Here is a 22133-nt window from a genome sequence, read left to right on the forward strand (position 1 = left end):
ACTTCTCACTGGCACTCACTGTGGGATTTTGTGGCACCTAAGCTGGGGCACTCCAGCAGCCCAGAGGGAACTCATCCCAGACAATCAAGAGGAAAAGAAGGGAAGCGAGAAAGAGATGGAGACCTGCTATTGTGGCCAACGATCCCACAAAGAGGGAAAGGCAGTCCACACATGGGATTCAGCCTCCGATCAAGCCCAGCACTCGCTGGCCAGGGCCAAGTGCTGGGCTTGCTGAGCCCACACTCACCTGGAATCCAGGCTGGCCCACAAGGGCCACACGCAACCCCAGCTCCCGCCCGCACCTCTTTCTTCCCACTTCCCCGAGAGCAGAGGGAGCCGGCTCCGGCCTCGCCTAGCCCTGGAGAGGGACCCTTATAGTGCTGCAGTGGGCTGAAGGGCTCCTGGAGCGCGGCCAGAGCAGATGCCGAGGCGGAGAAGGCATGGAGAGCGAGCGAGGGCTGCTAGCGCCTTGTCACCTTTCAATCCCCACTCTAAACAGGACACCCCAACTGCTGTTGGGAATTGGGTGATGACCGCTCTAGCTAATTCCTGCTGGATTGGGGTGAAGAAGGGGCCCTGCAGTTGTAGCGTTCTCCAGAGGAACTCTTTAGGCCAGTGGAAGGGCCAGCAGTTCGGTCCAGGGGTCCTCTGTAGAAGTTGTTGGTTGAGCTCATTTGGGGTTCCATTTGTAAGACCATCCGTAGCTTGATGGCCTCGATTCTAGAGGAAACAAATTTGACGAGGTTAAAAATACAGGGTCCCAGGTGTGTAACAGCAAGATGGCTGCCATGGGACCTAGAAAGGGGAGAAGCCATGCTGCCCAACTCCAGAGGTTGGTATAAGACTTTGAAAGGTGTTGTCTGATTTCAGAAGCTTTTTCCTGTATTGCCGGGCAGCATCTTGTACTATCCCTGACTGGTTAGTGTAAAAACAACACTCTTCCCCTAAGAAGGTGCAGAGTCCTCCTTTCTCAGCAGTGAGGATGTCTAGGCCTCAGCGGTTTTGGAGAGTCACTGCTGCCAAAAAGTCTATTTGGGATTGTAGAGTAAGGATAGATTTCGTTACTTCTTGCAAACTGTCTGAGAAATCCTTTGAGAGTGTGTGGTAGTAGGATAATGAAGTAGATAAACTGGCTCTTCTGGTTCCTGTAGCAGTAGCCATCCCTAACCCTATAAGTAGAGGTATTAGTTGTATGGCTCTGCGCTGACAGACTTGAGCTTTGAGGGGTACTGATAGGGTCTGATTGCCACAAGATTAGAAGTTAGGATAATATACGTTTACACTGTTCACTTTTAGCGAACTTTACTTTTGTTGAAAACCTTGTAAGTTTGGGATTTCAATTATTCTTTGCTGTTAATAAGACCTTGTTCAGCCCATATTAACTTACAATTGGTATAGATGTCTCCTTCCTGATTCTGTGAGTACTTTAAGGTTTGGCTGAGTACAAACAACTGGCACATTTGAGTAGACCAATTACCAGGCAATTTTCCTAACTCTGCTTCTACAAGAGTTTCCTTATTTACTGAATAGCCATTGTGTCTTTTTTCCTTAATTGCCAGTGAAGGAACCATCTATCCTCCTGTCCTGAAGGGAGCTCCTCCTAGATCTGGTTGGACCTTTGTATGGGTAATTAATTAAGATTTAGATCCCCTGTTAGGAAACCTGCTGGGTTAAGGATTTTTGATTGGAAGGCTACGGGTTGTCAGTGGCCTCAGTGCTTTCAGGTTACGCCCTTGTTTACACTGACAAGGTGATATTGTTGTGTTATAGGGTTACAGAGAAGACCTTCAATTATCAATTATAGGTTTTAAATGTACCCTGGCTCTTAAAGGAATAGGGCACACTGTTTTTTCTTTACTACTTCCATCTCCCTTTCTTTCTCTTTGACTTCTTTGTCTCTTTCTGACTCCCTCTTTGTCTCTGTCTCTTCCTCTCTCTGTCTCTCTCTCTGACTTTCTCTTTCTCTTTCCTTTCTGCCGGTCTGTGCCTGCCTCTGCTAGCCACTTAGGCTGCTGTTCTCCCCTCTCCTTCCCCTTTTTGATGGCTTCGGCAGTGTAAGACTGCCACCTCCTTGGGTTTTTGCACCGCGTGCAATAACTCCATGATTTCCTTGTGGCATTTAATGGGTGTTCCCCCAGAGGTTAGGAACTCCCTTTCTTTCCATATTGCAGCATGGGCATGTAGGATTAGATAAGTATACTTCTATCTGTATACATATTTATTCTTTTTCCCTTTCCCAGTTCTAAGGCTTGGGTACGTGTCACTAGTTCTTCTAACTGGGTGCTGGTCCCTAGCGGAAGAGACTTACTTTCAAGTACAGTTACATCACTAACTGTACTTCCGGGTTCTCAGGACCAGTAACAGGACTAACTTTGTTCGAGGTGATGAGATTCACTTTTCACTCCATTCCCAAGGGTAGAGAGACTCTAACGTTTTGTACTTATTTTTATCTAAACCTTCTGTTAAGTCACTGTTCACAGTTGGACTCACATGTGCACTGGGACACGATTGAGTTTGTCCTATGCAAACTCAATGTCCTATGGCATAACCTGCCCTTTGTATCCCATTCTCCACAAATGAAATTCCATCGGTATATAGGTTAGGGTCAGGATTAGCTAAGGGGACTTCTAAGAGATCATCTCAGGCAGCATAAGTCTGGACTATAATTTGTTGACAGTCATGCCCGATTGGTTCCCCATCCTCTGGAAGAAAAGTGGCAGGGTTGAGGGCTGCACACGTTCATATTTGAAGCACTGGTCCCTCAAGGAGTAGTGCCTGGTGTCTAAGCAGGCGGTTGTCTGATAGCCATAAACTTCCTTTGGCACCTAGTAAGCCATTACATCATGAGTAGTCAAGGAAAGGTACTGTGCCTGGATGTGCATGTAGGCTAGATTTATGTTTCCCTTTACACAAACATCTCAGTGTAGCAAAGAGTAACGTAGCAGTATTGCTGCCAGCGTATCTCGCCTCCAGCCACAGGGCGGTTTTCTCCTATCTCATGGTCAGCTTTACACTGAGACATTTCATTCCCAGGGACGAGCAGGAGACGGAAATCTTCCCCTTATCTGAACTGCAAAGAGGCCTCCCTCTTTCACTACTCCTCCTCAGCACAGACCCTTCACGAGTGTCAGGCTGGGGGATGTAACGTCTTTCCTTTCCCACGAGGCCATATCTCAGGCTGTCTGTGTCAGGGGAAACCTTGGAAAATACCCAGGCTTTCTTGGGCAGAGGTCCCTGCGGCTTTCTGCAGTGCATTGTGTCCCTGGTTAATGGAGAATGGAGAATGGTGATGACTTTTACCCGGCATACTGCCTGCAAACATACTGTTAACCAGGCACATCCTGCACTGCCCTAAATCCATTAAACCTTGATTCAATACAGCACATGTTTCTGTGAGCACAGGGTTGGGGCTAAAGTTACAGATTAACAGCATCTCAAAGCAGAACAATTTTTCTTAGTACAGATCAAAATGGAGTTTCTTATGTCTTCCTTTTCTACATAGACACAGTAACAATTTGATCTCTTTCTTTTCCCCACATTTCCCCCTTTTCTTTTTGATAAAACTGCAATCGTCATCATGGCCCATTCTTGATGGTCGCTGTCTCTTCGGAGATGCTGGGTACACCCGCAGACTAACAGCAGACAGAACAGGCACACCAGGATTAATACGAGATTTACAATAGTGGAACTTCTGATAGTTTTAACCCAAGTGACCGGGTTAAGATTTGCGAGGCCATCAGCAGCTTCTGCGATTGCCTCAGTTCCTGGCACCAAATTTAAACGGGCTTTTGATGCCTCAAAAAATTTGTTCTTTTAATTTTGAAATGTCTAAAGTAAGATTATCTTATCTTCCTTGTAGATGGCATCTAACCATGTCCCAGGGATGCTCAGACTCGTTATAGGCTTGGGGTGTAGTAAAAAAATCTGACGTATTCCAGTCACACTGTAACTGAAAACGATGTTCCAAGATCATGAGCCTATCTCCCATCCAAATGACATTTTGTCTAAGATCATTAATCTGATCTGCCAACTTTTTGATCAATACCAGGTTGTGAATTCCACAATCTTGTAGAATATTTTGCCAATTGTTAACAAAGTGTACTGTTTGAACAGAAGAGTGCAATGCAACTCCTGCCACAGTGGCCATAGCTGTGACTGCAATTAATCCCATAATCACTGCAATCAAAGTAAAAATGAATCTTTTGGATCTATTTAGAGTGCCTTTTAATACTTCAGTCAAAATATGGATGGATGGCGAAGTTGCCCATGGTTGGTCCGCGGACACAGGGATCCACGTGCCCTCTCTTGCTCTAGAATACAGTGCTGCCAATTAAAAGTTGAATCAATGCAAGTAAACAATCTACAATTTTCACAGGTTATAGTTTGGGAATCTGAGTTAATAACTATTTTACCTACAACTAGCATATAAGGGTGCTTTACACAACTTTGCAAAGGAATTATCAGACTGGAATTTAGGTCGATAGCATATGATGGCTTATGGTCTCTTGTTTTTATAGCTTGATTTCCAGACCAAATTCTAGTGTGGTGTGAGGCCACAGTAAGCTTCCAAAGTTCCGGGTTCTCAGGACCAGTAACAGGACTAACTTTGTTCGAGGTGATGAGATTCACTTTTCACTCCATTCCCAAGGGTAGAGAGACTCTAACGTTTTGTACTTATTTTTATCTAAACCTTCTGTTAAGTCACTGTTCACAGTTGGACTCACATGTGCACTGGGACACGATTGAGTTTGTCCTATGCAAATGCGGTAGAATTGACCTCGAGGTGCGCACTCTATAATGGTTCCGAATTCATCGTTTTGTAATATCGCTGCACTATCAGCCACCCATTCTTCTCCAACTAAAACTCCTGGGCCTTTTGATCCTTTGGGAATTTCTTTGGGGCAAGGCTTCCCCTTAGGCCTAGACTTTAATGATCTTTGATAAGAAGGGTCCTGCAAATAATTCACCTGTGGCCTGAGTGACATTCCACTTACCATGTGATAAGTAAATCCACTGGTGGCACTGATAGTAGGTACTTCTACCAACCAATTCAGGGTTGCAGGCATTAAGCAGCCTGGTGCTCTCCCTAGGCAAATAGGAGGATAACGATACCCAGTGGAAATATTCATCATCATTCCTTCTTCCTCGGGTTGGGCAGGGCCACGATCATCCGTGGGGCCAGATACCCATGCACTATTATTAACATATACTTTAATAGGATTATCTACCCATGTAACTGCCCGAATTAAGGGCGGGAAAGGCACATAGGCCCTGTAAGTATAATTAGCTGCAGCTGCTCCTGCAGACATGGGGAGATTTACCACCGTTGATACAATCATCAAAGCTGCAAGCAGCATATTCTCTGGAGTTCATGTCACCTTTGTGAATGCACTTAATGCCACTGAACTGTATATTTAAAAATGGTTAAGATGGCAAATTTTATGTGCATTTTACCACCATCTTAAAAATCAAGAAGGAGGTGGAGAAACATCTCAAATTGGTGATCTAAGTTTGCTAGAGTCAATTTCTATCGTTTACAACAAAGCCCTCTGTTGTTTTGTACAGTGGTTAAAGTGAATGCAGGTGAAGGTCACTGGCCATGAGCAAGTCAAGAAAATAAGAGGCTGGATGTTGGGTAGGTCATCCATCGAAATATCCATCAAATACGGATTTTCTAGATATTTGCAGGATGGTAGTAGTATATAGGGGTGGAGAGTATAGGATAAGAAAACTGACTCTGAGCTGTGGGCTTACCTTCACTGAATGAGATCAATTGGTAAGAAGGTCATTGGATGATAGTAGTCAGGTGACACAAAGATTTGCATTCCAGTCTGGGCACAGTGGCTCACGCCTGTAATCCCAACACTTTGGGAGGCTGAGGTGGGCGAATCACCTGAGGTCAGGAGGGCGAAACCAGCCTGACCAACATGGTAAAACCCCCTCTCTACTAACAATACAAAAATTAGCTGGGCGTCGTGGCATCCGCCTGTAATCCCAGCTACTGGGGAGACTGAGGCAGGAGAATTGCTTGAACCCGGGAGGCAGAAGTTGCAGTGAGTCGAGATAGAGCCATTGCACTCCAGCTTGGGCAACAAGAGCGAAACTCTGTCTAAAAAAAAAGAGAAAAAAAACAAGATTTGTATTCCAAATAGCCACCATGCAATAGTTCATTCATTCATGAGGGCAGAGAAGGAATGGTCTCCAGCCACAGCATGAATCCATGAAGCACTGACTCCACCTCTTGAACTTGAGATATTGTATTGTGGGAGAATGAATAGACTTACCTTTTTAAAAAAAATTTTATTTTTATTTTTATTATTAGACTTTAAGTTCTAGGGTACATGTGCACAATGTGCAGGTTTGTTACATATGTATACATGTGCCATGTTGGTGTGCTGCACCCATTAACTTGTCATTTACATTGGGTATATCTCCTAAAGCTATCCCTCCGCCATCTCCCCACCCCACAACAGGCCCTGGTGTGTGATGTTCCCCTTCCTGTGTCCAAGTGTTCTCATTGTTCAATTCCCACCTACGAGTGAGAACATGCTGTTTGGTTTTCTGTCCTTGTGATAGTTTGCTCAGAATGATGGTTTCCAGCTTCATCCATGTCCCTACAAAGGACATGAGCTCATCCTTTTTTATGGCTGCATAATATTCCATGATAGATATGTGCCACATTTTCCTAATTCAGTCTATCATTGATGGACATCTGGGTTGGTTCCAAGTCTTTGCTATTGTGAATAGTGCCGCAATAAACATACATGTGCATGTGTCTTTATAGCAGCATGATTTATAATCCTTTAGGTATATACTCAGAAATGGGATGGTTGAGTCAAATGGTACTTCTAGTTCTAGATCCTTGAGGAATTTCCACACTGTCTTCCACAATGATTGAACTAGTTTACTGTCCCACCAACAGTGTAAAAGTGTTCCTATTTCTCCACATCCTCTCCAGCACCTGTTGTTTCCTGACTTTTTAATGATCGCCATTCTAACTGGTGTGAGATGGTATCTCATTGTGGTTTTGATTTGCATTTCTCTGATGGCCATTGATGATGAGTATTTTTTCATGTATCTGTTGGCTGCATAAATGTCTTCTTTGGAGAAGTGTCTGTTCATATCCTTTGCCCACTTTTTGATGGGGTTGTTTGATTTTTTTTCTTGTAAATTTGTTTAAGTTCTTTGTAGATTCTGGATATTAGCCCTTTGTCAGATGAGTAGATTGCAAAAATTTCCTCCCATTCTGTAAGTTGCCTGTTCACTCTGATGGTAGTTTCTTTTGTTGTGCAGAAGTTCTTTAGTTTAATTAGATCCCATTTGTCAATTTTGGCTTATGTTGCCACTGCTTTTGGTGTTTTAGACATGAAGTCCTTGCCCATGCCTATGTCCTGAATGGTATTGCCTAGGTTTTCTTCTAGGGCTTTTATGGTTTTAGGTCTAACATTTAAGACTTTAATCCATCTTGAATTAATTTTTGTATAAGGTGTAAGGAAGGGATCCAGTTTCAGCTTTCTACGTATGACTAGCCAGTTTTCCCAGCAACATTTATTAAACTGGGAATCCTTTCCCTATGTCTTGTTTTTGTCAGGGTTGCCAAAGACCAGGTGGTTGTAGATGTGTGATATTATTTCTGAGGGCTCTGTTCTGTTCCATTGGTCTATATCTCTGTTTTGGTACTAGTACCATGCTGTTTTGGTTACTGTAGCCTTCTAGTATAGTTTGAAGTCAGGTAGCATGATGCCTCCAGCTTTGTTCTTTTGACTTAGGATTGTCTTAGCAATGCGGGCTCTTTTTTGGTTCCATATAAACTTTAAAGTAGTTTTTTCCAGTTCTGTGAAGAAAGTCATTGGTAGCTTGATGGGGATGGCATTAAATCTATAAGTTACCTTGGGTAGTATGGTCATTTTCATGATATTGATTCTTCCTATCCATGAGCATGGAATATTCTTCCATTTGTTTGTGTCCTCTTTTATTTCATTGAGCAGTGGTTGGTAGTTTTCCTTGAAGAGGTCCTTCACATCCCTTGTAAGTTGGATTCCTAGGTATTTTATTCTCTTTGAAGCAATTGTGAATGGCAGTTCACTCGTGATTTGGCTCTGAGTTTGTCTGTTATCGGTGTATAGGAATGCTTGTGATTTTTGCACATTGATTTTGTATCCTGAGACTTTGCTGAAGTTGCTTATCAGCTGAATAGCCTTCCTTTAAGAGGTCCCCAGGAGAAACATCCTTAAGGAAGAGCTAAGTGTTGGTTTAAAAAAGAAATGAGTTGGCCGGATGCGGTGGCTCATGCCTGTAACCCCAGTATGTTGGGAGGCCGAAGTGGCCAGATCACAAGGTCAGATTGAGACCATCCTGGCCAACATGGTGAAACCTCGTCTCTACTGAAAAATTAGCCAGGCGTGGTGGCACGCGCCTGTATTCCCAGCTACTTGGGAGGCTGAGGCAGGAGAATTTCTTGAACCAGGGAGTTGGAGGTTGCAGTGAGCTGAGACTGCACCACTGCACTCCAGCCTGGTGACAGAGGGAGACACCATCTCAAAAAAAAAAAAAAAAAAAAAAAAAAGAGAAATGAATTGAGGGAACTGCTTCCATTAAAATATAGGGATGTAGAGTTGTTCAATATGGGACTTAAAGTGATCCAGAGCCTGCAGAGAGATGTGGGAAGAACAGCAGCAGTGAGAAGGTGGGTCAGGAGAGAGAACGCAGGGTGGAAGACTAGCCAAGAAGGATGGTCAGAGGAGCAGCAACCTAGGGTAATGGTGTGAAGCCTGGTGGTTTACGTGGCCCCTAAAATGCCAAGGACACAGACCCAGCAAATACTGGAAGGCTACAAAGGTAGACAGGGCACTTGGATAAAACAAGGGTCAACACAGTTTGCACTTCTATGGGATTTTGTTCTGTGAAAGGGCTGTATATAACACAGTAACCCCCAAATGCAGAAGGAGCCTGGAAACCAAAGGAGGCAGAGAAATCCAATGTGTGGGTTTTGGGTGATTTATTAAGGTAACTTACAAACAGAAATGTGGTCTTGGGCAGCTACAAGATAGGTAGGTCTCTGCACCACAATCCCCCAGACCCAGGGCTTATATCTTGGGGAAAATTATACGTGCTTTGGAAGGAATGTGTAGGTGGCTACCAGCGTCACAGCCTATGATTTCTGTAACAGTAACCAGGGTTGTTTTGAAGGAAACTTACAGTGAATGAGTGTTTCCACATAAATAATAATACATCAACTCAACATTTTGGAGGCATTCCCAGACTCAGGATTAGTCAGTGGATTGGTATTTAAAATAAAGTCACTCTTGTCCCCACCAAAAGTTTTCCTCTTCAATGAATGAGGAAGCCTTGTGTAGCAAGCAAAAGTTCCTCTTCAACCTTTCCCCTTTAATTCACACGTTATTGATATCTTTTCTCAAAACTGTTTCTTATTTTATGGTAATAACTCTGTTAAGCCTTATGTAGCAAATGTAACAGAATAAGCCTACTCTGACTTCAGTATCTATGTTAAACATGCTCACAGACACGTAGTACATTCTATGTCCTTGTACCTCAGTCAAAACATTCGTGCTGGACGTGCCCAGGCATGTCCCAGCTTGCAGCCTACACTCCTCTCTTATTTGGGAATATTATTACTTTTCTAAGTCCTTTCATAAGCAACTTCCTTTTTTTTTCCTTCGTTCCTCACTGCCTTTACCTATTTAAAAAATTTAGAATGTTAGCCAATCGGGTTTTAGTTTACATTGTGAGGTCTGGCTCCAGCCAATGGAGTCAGGACACAGCAATAGGGACCTCAGGTGTAAGGCAAAAATAGTCTAGTATCTTTTTTACTTTGTGGGTACTCCCAGCAGGATTGCTGACAGGCACCAACTTTTCTGCAAAGAGTAAAAATCGCCTTGTTCAGGAAACTGTTTGTCTAATTGTGAATTCCTCTCTGTGACAGTAGGGAATAAGCATTTATTTCCAACACTTTGGGTCTCCCAGCAAGTGTGTCCGGAATTGGTGGGTTCTTGGTCTCACTGACTTCAAGAATGAAGCTGCGGACCCTCGCGGTGAGTGTTACAGTTCTTAAAGATGGTATGTCTGGAGTTTGTTCCTTCTGATGTTTGGACATTTCTGGAGTTTCTTCCTCCCGGTGGGTTTGTGGTCTCGCTGGCTTCAGGAATGAAGCTACAGACCTTCATGGTGTTATAGCTCATAAAGGTGGTGCAGACCCAAAGAGTGAGCAGCAGCAAGGTTTATTGTGAAGAGCAAAAGAACAAAGCCTCCACAGCAGGGAAAGGGACCCATGCAAGTTGCCACGTCTGGTGCTGGTGACCAACTTTTAGTCTCTTATTTGGCCCCGCCCATGTCCTACGGATTGGTTCATTTTACAGAGCACTGATTGGTTCATTTTACAGAGTGCTGACTGGTCCATTTTACAGAGCGCTGAGCGCTGATTGGTCCGTTTTTACAGCGTACTGACTGGTACATTTACAATCCTTTAGCTAGACAGAGTGCTGATTGGTGCATTTACAATCCTTTAGCTAGACAGAAAAGTTCTCCAAGTCCCCACCCGACCCAGAAGCCCAGCTGGCTTCACCTCTCACTGGCACTCACAGTGGGAGTTCAGAGCACCAAGCCCGGGCATTCCAGCAGTGCAGAGGGAGCTGGTTCCAGACAATCAAGAGGAAAAGAGAGGAAGCAAGAAAGAGAGGGAGACCTGCTGTTGTGGCCAACGATCCCGCGAAGAGAGAATGGCGGTCCACGCACAGGATTCAGCTTCCGATCAAGCCCAGCAGGCGCCGGCGCTCACCTGGAACCCAGGCCAGCCCGCGAGCAACGCGCGCAGCCCAGCTCCCGGCCAGCGCCTCAGCGCCTCTCTCTTCACACTTCCCCGTGACCAGAGGGAATGGGCTCAGGCCTGGCCAGCCCCAGAGAGGGGCCGTCATAGCGCAGCGGCGGGCTGAAGGGCTCCTGGAGCGCGGCCAGAGCAGACGCCGAGGCCGGGGAGGCGCTGAGAGCGAGCCAGGGCTGCTAGCACGTTGTCACCTCTCAGAAGGACTACCTGAGCCATGTAGTTTGCTGGCTTGGGGAGAAGCTCGGGTTTGATGCAGCTTTTTCCGAAGCTCCCAGGGAGTGCAGTCTGAGCCTGGTTTCTGATTGTTTAGGTGGGAAAGCGTGGCCCCGGAAGCTGCAAGCCTGGTCCCTAGGAGTGTCGGTAGCATACACACCAACAATGCTTGGCAAAATCTGTCTTATTATTAATAACAACCATTGTATGGTACTACAGGTGAGGCATGCATGGAGACATTTGATACATAAATCTTTAACAGCAGCTGAATTTATTCTCTTAAATTCCCGGAAGTCTAATTACTTGCTCAAAGAGGATGAATTTTTAATATTACTGGTTCATATTGCTAAATTCATTTATAATATTCTATACCAATGTATATTCTCATTCAATTGGGTTTAACAGTCTTTCTCCATCCTTAATCATATTGCGTAAAAATTAAAAAAAATTTCTTTGTCACAAAATTAGCATGGTTTTGAGACCATTCTTTAGGGGTTTCCTGATTTTGTATTTCTTTTTTTTTTTTTTTTTTTTGAGACGGAGTCTTGCTCTGTTGCCCAGGCTGGACTGCAGTGGCCGGATCTCAGCTCACTGCAAGCTCAGCCTCCCGGATTTACGCCATTCTCCTGCCTCAGCCTCCCGAGCAGCTGGGACTACAGGCGCCCGCCACCTCGCCCGGCTAGATTTTTGTATTTTTTTTAGTAGAGACGGGGTTTCACCGTGTTAGCCAGGATGGTCTCGATCTCCTGACCTCGTGATCCGCCCGTCTCGGCCTCCCAAAGTGCTGGGATTACAGGCTTGAGCCACCGCGCCCGGCCCTGATTTTGTATTTCTTAATGTCTTGTATTATTCTCTTACCCCAGACTATCAATTCAAGTACCTTTATAGAGCATACAGTGTTGGAAGATAGAAATAGTGTCTCCCCTTAGGGCAGAAGGCAGATTTGTTTGCCTCCGTAGAATAAAGATAATGTCTCCCTCCAGGGGCAAAGGTTTGGCAGATTTGCTAGTAGCTTCTTTTAAGTTTGGGGATTTCTGAGCTCAGGGGTCCTCTGCTGTGGAATGAACCACTGTGTGTACAACAACCCCCTGGGCTGCTCTGAGACTAGAGCGGCGAGGGGAAGCAATGCATATGTAAAGTTCGTACTGCTGGCTGTGCTGTAATCATGTCCTTCATCTCTTACCCTGGAGTCTTGTGTCTTCTGCCAGTGTTTATGAAACTGATGCAGGTTACCTTGTTAGCTTGCAAGCTGGGTAAAATCTCACAGTTCTTGGCAATCATTTCTGAGCTGGGTTTTGAGGACTCATTTCCCTTTGGATAGTAGGGGAAGGGTATTGCAGGCAGAGGGAGCAGCTCCTATTCATATAAAGGGAGAGACAGATTGTGGAGGGCTTTGTGGAGGATTTTTTTTTTTCCTTTGAGATGGAGTCTTGCTTTGTTGCCCAAGCTGGAGTGCACTGGCGTGATCTCTGCTTACTGCAACCTCTGCCTCCTCGGTTCAAGAGATTCTCTTGCCTCAGCCTCCTGAATAGCTGGGATTCCCGGCGTGCACCACCAAGTCTGGCCAATTTTTGTATTTTTAGTAGAGATGGGTTTTCACCATGTTTGCCAGGCTGGTCTCGAACTCCTGACCTTAAGTGATCTGCCTGCCTCTGTCCCCTAAGGTGCTGGGATTATGGGTGTGAACCACCGCGCTTGGCCCTGGAGGATTTTATTCTGTGTTTAAAACACAGAATAAAAGACAGGAAGTGGGGAAGACCGTGGCAAGACAACCAGTTAGGACACTGTTACAGTAGTCCAACAAAAAGACTGCAAACTAGAGGAGGAGCTTCTGAGGAAGAAAGGAGTCATACATGGGGAAAAATGACATCAGTTTCGGACAACTCAGGTAGAGATGTCCTGCAGGAAAAATCTTCAATCCTCCTGGCACTCAAGAGGGGAGTTTGAGCCTAGAGATGGTGTTTTGGGAAACAGCGTATAATATAGTAGTGAATTCAGGTGAATTCATAATATTAAAGGAGAATGGAGTGGAGATGATTTAGTATCACAAACCTGAAGCCTCTGGAGGCTTCTAGAGGACAGGCACATAATACAGTATTAACTAGGGAAGTGGACCAAGTGTAAAACTTCCTCCAAAGCAGCAATACGTTCTACAGACTTTTGTGACTTATGTTTATTTTACCTTAAGAGGAGAGATTTCTTATTTTCTACCTAAAGCGTCTGTATTCAAGTGTGCCACGGCTGCTTTAAATTTGTTGACCAAGTCCATAATGAAACACAAAGGAACCATTTCCCCCAAAGGTCAAAGCAAGTGTCCGCCTTTTAGGGTGACTTTCACCTTTAGATCCCCTCCTTAGATCTCACAGCATTGGCCTCACCAGAACCCAGATCCACACATACCACATTTTTTTTTTTTTAAGAGGTGGAAATTTGGATTTTATGCTTAAGCCTTTCAAATTACACAAGCCTAGGGCCAGGCATGGTGGCTCATGCCTGTAATCCCAGCACTTTGGAAGGCTGAGGGGGGGGTTGGATCACTTGAGCCCAGGAGTTCGAGGCCAGTCTGGGCAACATGGTGAAACCCTGTCTTTACTAAAAACACAAAAATTAGCCAGGCGTGATGGCACGTGCCTGTAGTCCCAGCTATTTGGGAGGCTGAGGCAAGAGAATTGCTTGAGCCCGGAATGTGGAGGCTGCAGTGAGCTGAGATTGCGCCACTGCACTCCAGGCTGGGCAACAGTGCGAGACTGTCTCCAAATAAATAAATAAAATTGCACAAGCCAGATTGAGCCCCTGGGCCAGCAGTTTGCAGCCTCTGGTTTAACTGTGCTCTAGTAGAAGGAATCGGCTTACTCCGTGGTCTTGATGGTTCCATGAGAACTATGTGGAGAGGCATACATTGCTATGTAAACAGGAGGGCAAACTGGGGGCTTATATTTGCACCTTAGAGCAGATGATTTGATCACCATCCAAGCCCTGTTGTTTTATATTGAACTGAATAAACATGGTTTTGGAACCAATGAGGTGGAACTGCCTGTCTTTCTTTCCTATTGTATGATGCATGTGAATAAGCCATTGTCAGGAAAATAAGACTCTTTTTCGTAGATACATAAAGTGGACTTTGCTCCGTGGGTGTGTACTACAGTTGTAAAGTCAGCAAGTGTGTTTTTTGGCACCTAAAATCTCAGCATTCTGGGCCTTTTCCTTCCACCTCATCTGACTTCAACCCCACATCACGTGCTAGGGTGCTCTGTGCTCTCATCACATCATCAAAAGCAGTTACCAGGACAGGCACTGGTCTACATGGAATTTTGAGGAGAGTCTGATAACCCCACCCTCCTGTGCCCATATAGATGCTTAGCCTAAAAGGTTACTGGAAATCTGCAGAGTAAATGTCTCTGGAATTCTATCAGCCATGAGATGGGAAAGGTGCAGAGTCTTTCCAAAACGCCACCTCCCCTGACCTAAATAATAGGAGCGCTAGAGAAAGTTGATGATACTGGATTTCTGAGTGTGCTGTGAATTTTTTTAAAGCAACTTATTTGCTGTTGTTATTTCCCTCCTTTGTGTATCTGGTTTGAATATGTTTTTCACATGCTTTGGGCTCAGATGAGTTTTTAACTCTATTCAATGATTAAAATGTATGGGGCACTACAAGTTGCCCAGCAGTGTGCGGAGCTGGTAAAGCCATTTCTACCTCAGCCGGTCAAAGCAGACAATGGTTGCATGTGCTAAATTTTAGAATATTATTTCTTTTCAAGATGGAGTCTTGCTCTTGTTGCCCAGGATGGAGTGCAATGGTGAGATTTCGGCTCACTGCAACCTCCACTTTCTGGGTTCAAGCAATTCTCTTGCCTCAGCCTCCCGAGTAGCTGGCATTACAGGCGCCCACCACCACGCCCAGCTAATTTTTCTATTGTTAGTAGAAACGGGGTTTCCCCATGTTGGTCAGGCTGGTCTCGAACTCCTGACCTCAGGTGATCCACCTGCCTTGCCTCCCAAAGTGTTGGGATTACAGGCGTGAGCCACCATGCCTGGCCTAGAATATTCTATCAAAAATGAATTTTTGATCTTCTGTTAAAGAGCTTTCAAATATGCTATACACCAGACATTCCAAATTTTATTACTTTACAGTTATATAGGTTGTGCAATCATATTTTGCATTTAAGCTTTTTAATACAGCATAATTTCCACAGTATCTCTGTGGAGTAAGCATATATATATATATATATATATATATATATATATATATAATTTTGTTAAGCAAAAACATTGGAAAAAAAGGGTAGGCATGATAGCTCATGCCTATAATCCCTGCAGTTTGGGAGGCCAAGGCTGGAGGATCACTTGAGGCCAGGAACTCAAGACCAGCCTGGGTAAGTGAGACCATATCTCTTTAAAAAAACACCAACAAGGCTGGGCATGGTGGCTTATGCCTGTAATCCCAGAACTTTGGGAGGCTGAGGCGGGAGGGTCACCTGGGGTCAGGAGTTCAAGACCAGCCTGGCTAACATGGTGAAACCCCGTCTCTACTAGTAGTACAAAAATTAGCCGGGCATGGTGGCGCACACCTGTAATCCCAGCTACTCAGGAGGCTGAGGTAGGAGAATTGCTTGAACCCGAGGAGACAGAGGTTTCAGTGAGACCCTGTCTCAAAAAAAAAAAAAAAAAAAAAAAAAAAGAATTGAGTGCAGTTATCACAATCCATCCGGATAGAGAAAGTTATCAGCATTAGAGGATCTCAGAGTTCTTGAAGTAGTAACATTTGCTCTTTCAAACAGAGATTTTTTTATTGTTTTTACATCAAATGAAACTTAAGAGACAAATGTTATCAAGTGTTCATGTTCAACAGCTGTATTTATAGCTCATTATAAGCCTGCTCATTAAAATTTTTATTTAAGGACTGAATTTATGTTTATCATTTGCACAGGGCATGGTTCTTCTGTCATTTGTTTCTCTAAACTGAACTTGGAGCGAACCCATCCATTTTCCACCTCAAAGTGGAACAGGAAGGTGAGGCAGATCTGAGGGCTCCTCAATGTGAGGTTGGAAACTCTTCTCTCTAAAATACACTGAAAGCTGAAGGCTGTTTCTTCAGTGTGAGGAAAGTCAGGTAATCCACATTTTCATTATAATGGGGTAGAGCTTTTTGCTTATATTTGGAAAGAGTTGCTTTGGAAAGTGTCTGTAATTATCAACTTATAGCAGTATATTTTTGTTCCCTGTAAACTTTCTATGAAAGAAAATTAACATGAAGTTATATTAAAAAAACCTCAATTTGTGCCAAAAACTTCTATAGTAATTTTTTTTTTTTTTTTTTTGAGACAGAGTCTGTGTTGCCCAGGCCAGAGCACAATGACATGATCTCAGCTCACTTCAACCTCTGCCTCCCTAGTTCAAGTGATTCTCGTGCCTCAGCCACCTGAGTAGCTGGGATTACAGGCATGCACCACCATCCATTTTTAGTGGAGACAGGGTTTCACCATGTTGGCCAGGCTGGTCTCAAACTCCTGGCCTCAAGTGATCCACCCACCTCGGCCTCCCAAAGTGCTAGGATTACAGGTGTGAGCCACTGCGCCTGGCTATATTAATTCTTTGATTCAATAATAAAACAGTTAAAAGAATGTCTTCTGCTACTTACTGCGAATTTTTTAAAAAGGTAATTTAGCAACTGATCTAATTTAGCTGTCTCTCAAGAAAACAAAAACAATCCTAGACACCAAATTCACTGTTTCAAAAGTAATCCAAAGATGTTGAAAATGGTCTATCATGGGCCACTGAGACATAGTTAGATCATTGTGACCCTGAGCCAATTTCTCCATGGTTCACAAGGCAAGGAAAAGTATTATAGCTAAATGTAGTTTGGAAACATCTTGATGTTCTAAAACACATTAACTCACGCTATAAATTACTTTGTACTTTACAAACTTTATTAAATAATGGGCGTTACTAACTTTCATTATCTTATATACAGTATTTAAACTATGTTTTCCTAGATGCATTTTTTTTTTCCCCACAAAGAATAGAGCAGGTGAAAAGTAAACTTATATAAAAAAAAATTGAACCTGCAGTACAGGAAACTAGTAAGAACTTGACATACTTTAAAGTACATATAACTTTTCCCCGTTATATACATCCCCACCCCACCTCTAAAACAAACTATTTTAAACAAAAACAATTGATAACTTTCAGGAAAAAAATACAAACATGATTATATATATACACACAGCTCTCAAAACCTGTGTCCTGGCCAACAGAAATGATCTATAAATCTACATTTGTCCTAAAACCTAAAGCCATGTAGACATTTTATACAGTAAGATACCCACTTATGTGCAGTGAGGTGTATTCCTATGGGTGACATCAAAGTCATGCAACAAGACTCTGGCGTGAAGAAGTAATTTCTGAGAGTCAGACAGAGCAGTAATATGAACTATATAGAATTGGATAATACTAACCAAAAAGCGAAAATGCGAAACAGCTTTCCTGGGACAAGAGTCAGGTGATTTTGCTCATAGGTACTACAAATGCACTTACACACACCTCTAAGAACATACTTTCTTGGCCGGGTGCAGTGGCTCATGCCTGTAATCCCAGCAATTTGGGAGGCCGAGGCGGATGGATCATGAGGTCACGAGTTTGAGACCAGCCTGGCCAACATGATGAAACCCCGTCTCTACTAACAACACAAAAATTAGCCAGGTGTGGTGGTGGGCACCTGTAATCCCAGCTACTCAAGAGGCTGAGGCAGGAGAATCGCTGGAACCGGGTAGGTGGAGGTTGCAGTGAGCCAAGATTGCACTCCAGCTTGGGCAAAGAGTGAGACTTGGTCTCAAGAAACAAACAAAACAAACAAACAAACAAAAAAACTTTCTTGTGGTACTTATTTTTGATTGTTTCATCTTGAAAACTCATATCATGTTCAAATAAAGACAATAAAGAAGGAATGTTTCCAGACCATGCCATTCAATGTGGACTTTCCTTTATAAGCTATAAGAAGAATACTTTGGAGAAGCAAGAAACTTGGGTTATTTTTTGTTATTTAAAAAGAAAATCAAATGCCTTAGGTACCTATTTGTAAGATAAAAATGCTCATATTTTATGTTTTACAATTAAGAAAAAGAGGCATAGGACTTACAAAGAGAAAGAATTATGTCACTTACTCAATATTACTGCTTACCTTTAAATGAAGAGCCCAGGCCTCTTTCCCTACATATATTATTGTATCTTTTAAAATAGAAACTAAGAGCATGGTAGAGAGGCTGTAGAATGTACACCTGATTAAAATGAGAATACAAAGGCCACTGCTTGAGAAAGCATTCTTGCTGCATTAACTGCAATCTTCAATAAAATCGAATATGTTTATAAAGTCACAATTTATCTGCCTTCATTTTTCTTTTTAGCTGCTTTGATTTTGCTTTTTATTCAAAATGTCTTATTTCTGTTTTTTTTGTTGCCTAAGGAGTTAGATTAGTACACAGTGTCACAATGCAATGTCACAAATGGTCAGAACATAAAAGGTGTTAGTCAGCACCTAGTAACCAAAGATTTCATTCTTTTATATACCTGAAAACAATGAAAAAAGGCTCCCATGTTATGTGTGGTTTAGGAAATAGATTCTTGCCCCATTCCTGCAGCCAATGACTCCTCAGGGCCAGGATCAAGGAGGTCATTTGGCAGAATCCCAAACTCAGGAGGGTGCATATGCAAAGCTGCTCTGGAAAGGGTAAGTTTAAAGTGCTTTGTCTGATTTTAGCTCATACTTAACTTTGTATTGATTAGAAACAGGCACACAACATGGTCTGGTGGGATTTCAGTTTTGTTTTTTCTCTTTCAACTGTCTGTCATTTGAAGAGGTAATCAAATGGTTCCCAGAAGGTCATCCCATCTTTTTTTTTTTTTTTTTTTTTTTTTTGAGACGGAGTCTCGTTGTGTCACCAGACTGGAATGTAATGGCATCATCTCAGCTCATTGCAACCTCCACCTCTTGGGTTCAAGGGATTCTCCTGCCTCAGCCTCCCGAGTAGCTGGGACTACAGGCAGGTGCCACCATGCTCGACTGTTTTTTGTTGTTTTTTTTTTTTTGTATTTTTAGTAGAGACGGGGTTTCACCATGTTGGCCAGGATGGTCTTGATCTCTTGACCTCGTGATCCACCCCCCTCACCCTCCCAAAGTGCTGGGATTACAGGCGTGAGCCACTGTGCCCAGATCATCTTTTCTAATAGTTAAGTCAGTCTGCATCTTATTGACCTTGGTTTTCTCTAAGTCATTAAGGAAATCATTCATTTCACCCCAGAAATTATGTATAAACATGATGAGCAGCTCATTCTCTAGGCCTTGTCCAGGAATAGTGGTAAGGGGTTTTGCGTACAGAAAATGGGTCCTGCTACATTTTGATTTTCAACAGTCACACAATTTCTGCATCAAAATGAAATAAAAGAATACCACCACAAAAACTCTAAAATGGGCACCTCAGACTACACACCAATTACAGATCTCTGGCTTACGTTATCCTAAGGTCTTGCCACAAATATAACCAAAATGTGAGATAAAAGCATAATTCTTTCAACAGATTTCGTTGCCTTTTAAAACGTGACAAAGTCTCCTTGCTGCCTTTAAGTCACAGGATAAAACTACCTGGGCCTTCTGGATAATAGGAAAGGATTATTGCATTCTTAAGGTGTGGGCACTATTGTCAGGTTATGGCCATCGTGTTAAGTCTAAAAAATTTCAAGTAAGATTGACTTACATGAAACATGAAGACACTCAGCATGAGAAAATATACTGTTGATGCCAACATGTGCTACAGTACAATCCTGGCTGCATCGTCAGCCATTTCAAAAAGTTGTGCTGTAAAAGAAAGTATATTTTACACCTCTGGTTCTTACAAAATTGTTTTAATCTGGTACACATAAAACACCTCATCAGTATCTATAATGTTTTATGAGCAAAATAAGAAGTTGATTCAGGCAGTTATTATGAAGAACCTTAAGCAAAGCTGCTTGAACTGAGACACTGAAATTTTTCCCTTAGAGACTGGACAATATTTTGTTGATTGGGAGATGGCCCCCTCCAAAGATAGTCATTCAGTTTGTCAGAATCATTATATGGTGTCAGATATGGTGAAAGCTCAGGTTTGCTGTTAACTGGCTTTTTTGGAGTGCGCGGACTATTCAAGGAATGCGATGTATTGCCGCTGCAGACATTATCAGAAAAGTCAGCATCCACAAACTTTGAGTCAGATTTCCTTCTACGATTGTGAGATGGCTCCAACTCTGACTCATCTTCTTCTGACTTGATTTCCACATAGTCATCTTCATCTCCATCAGTCTCTTTGAAATTGGAAAAATAGTTCTGTGTTGCAATTTGGGCATTTAAGGGTAAATTTCTATTGACCACCACAACTTTCTGTGAGTCTTGGAGTGTGAGATCTGAGTTTTTTTCAGTGTCCTGTGGATGCGAGTCAGCAATATCTGGCAGTAAGTCCTGGTGACTCTCACACCTTGAACTTCTGTGTAAAGACAGCAGCTGCTGCTTTCCCATGTCACTAGGGTAGTTGATGGAGTCCATTGATTTGTTTATCAAGACGGAGGAAGATGACTGGGACCTGTGATAAGGCTGAGATTTTGCACTGATCCCTTTCCGACCTAAGGAGTTGTAAAGATGGTCCTGACACCAGTTCTCTTTGCTGGGCTGACTTACTACCACGCTGCATCTCTGCACAGAGCCCAGCAGAGGGTCGGAGGTTTGAAGAGACGGTACAGAGCAAGCTGCGGACAATTGCCTGGGAGTACTTTTTGTGTTGATCTCAAACGTGGGATATCTTGACCTCAAGTCTTGCTCTGGTGGGAGACAGAAATCTGCTAACTCTCCATTACTATAGGTTGAATGCAGAAGCCAATCTTCACTACCATGGTGGACCTGGGAAGGTGACGCAGACCTCAGGAGGGAGGATTCTTGAGGGCTGGCCCAGGCATCCTTCTGAATTTTCAAGGGAGACTCTCTGAATACAATCTGGTCATACAACTGGGAATACTCAGCAATCCTGGCACCTGGAAGGCAAATATTGAAACAGTAAATACACACAGGATGATTCCTATATGTGAAGATTAAAAATAAGAGAATAATATTCTAACCAACATATTTTAAAATTTTGACAGTGGACAAGACTAAGTGATGTTTAAGGATGAGTAATCATTGAACTCTAAGCAACACACACACACACACACAAATCCATGTTTAATATAAATAAAAATGCCACCTAAAAGTTCATTTAATTTCATCTAATTCTCCATTATTCTGTTTCAACAGTAGGTCTGCAAGCGTCCACTATATAGAATGAAAGTTTCTAGTGTTCTTTATAAGCATAAAACAGTGTCAGTGCTGAAAACATGCATCATAAAAATAAGAAAGTCAGCACTTCAGCCTGGTCAATGAAAAATCATTCAAGCAGTGTTTAAAAGCAGCATCGCAGGGCTGGGTGTGGTGGCTCACGCCTATAATTCTAGCACTTTGGGAGGCCAAACCAGGTGGATCACTTGAGGTCAGGAGTTCAAGACCAGCCTCGCCAACATGGTGACACCCCATCTCTACTAAAAATACAAAAATTTAGCCAGGCGTGGTGGTGTGCACCTGTAGTCCCAGCTACTTGGAAGGCTGAGGCAAGAGAATCGCTTGAACCTGGGCGGCAGAGGTTGCAGTGAGCCGGTATCATGCCACTGCACTCCTGCCTGGGTAACAGAGCGAGACTCCATCTCAAAAAAAAAAAAAAAAAAAAAAAAAAAAAAAAAAAAAAAAAAAAAAAAAAAAAGCAGCATGACCACAATCCACAGTGCAATGGCTACCCCTGGCTTCCAATCATTCTTCTTTGCTCTCAGACAACTGCTCCTAGAGGAGTTGGCTCCTGGCTGTTCCTGTACTTCTTGCTTCCAGACAGCCCTTCACCGCCATTGTCTGGGGAACCAATGTCTACTAAGGAAAGTTCTCCCCTCAAGTGCTTCAAAACCACATGTATTGACTAACTCACATCTCATTTCACATCCCCAAGAAGCAGAGCACTAAAGCCTAGGCCGCCAAGAC

The 22133-nt window shown here is 43.2% G+C and overlaps 1 protein-coding gene and 1 pseudogene across 10 annotated transcripts in view; both read right to left on the minus strand.

The window, feature by feature from the left end:
* Window positions 1-3525: 3525 nt before the first annotated feature.
* On the minus strand, window positions 3526-10931 carry LOC126953440 (endogenous retrovirus group K member 7 Env polyprotein-like; annotated as a pseudogene).
* Window positions 10932-16961: 6030 nt separating this feature from the next.
* PLEKHG1 (pleckstrin homology and RhoGEF domain containing G1) overlaps window positions 16962-22133 on the minus strand; it is a 245182-nt gene continuing 240010 nt past the window's right edge. For all 10 annotated transcript variants that reach the window (XM_050786239.1, XM_050786241.1, XM_050786242.1 and 7 more), the window contains one exon: window positions 16962-21106. In XM_050786239.1, coding sequence (XP_050642196.1) covers window positions 20043-21106 — 1064 coding nt within the window. In that variant the 3' untranslated portion in view covers window positions 16962-20042. The remainder of the gene's footprint in view (window positions 21107-22133) is intronic.

Source organism: Macaca thibetana, chromosome 4 (assembly GCF_024542745.1).
Source record: "Macaca thibetana thibetana isolate TM-01 chromosome 4, ASM2454274v1, whole genome shotgun sequence".
Taxonomy (NCBI): Eukaryota; Metazoa; Chordata; class Mammalia; order Primates; family Cercopithecidae; genus Macaca; species Macaca thibetana.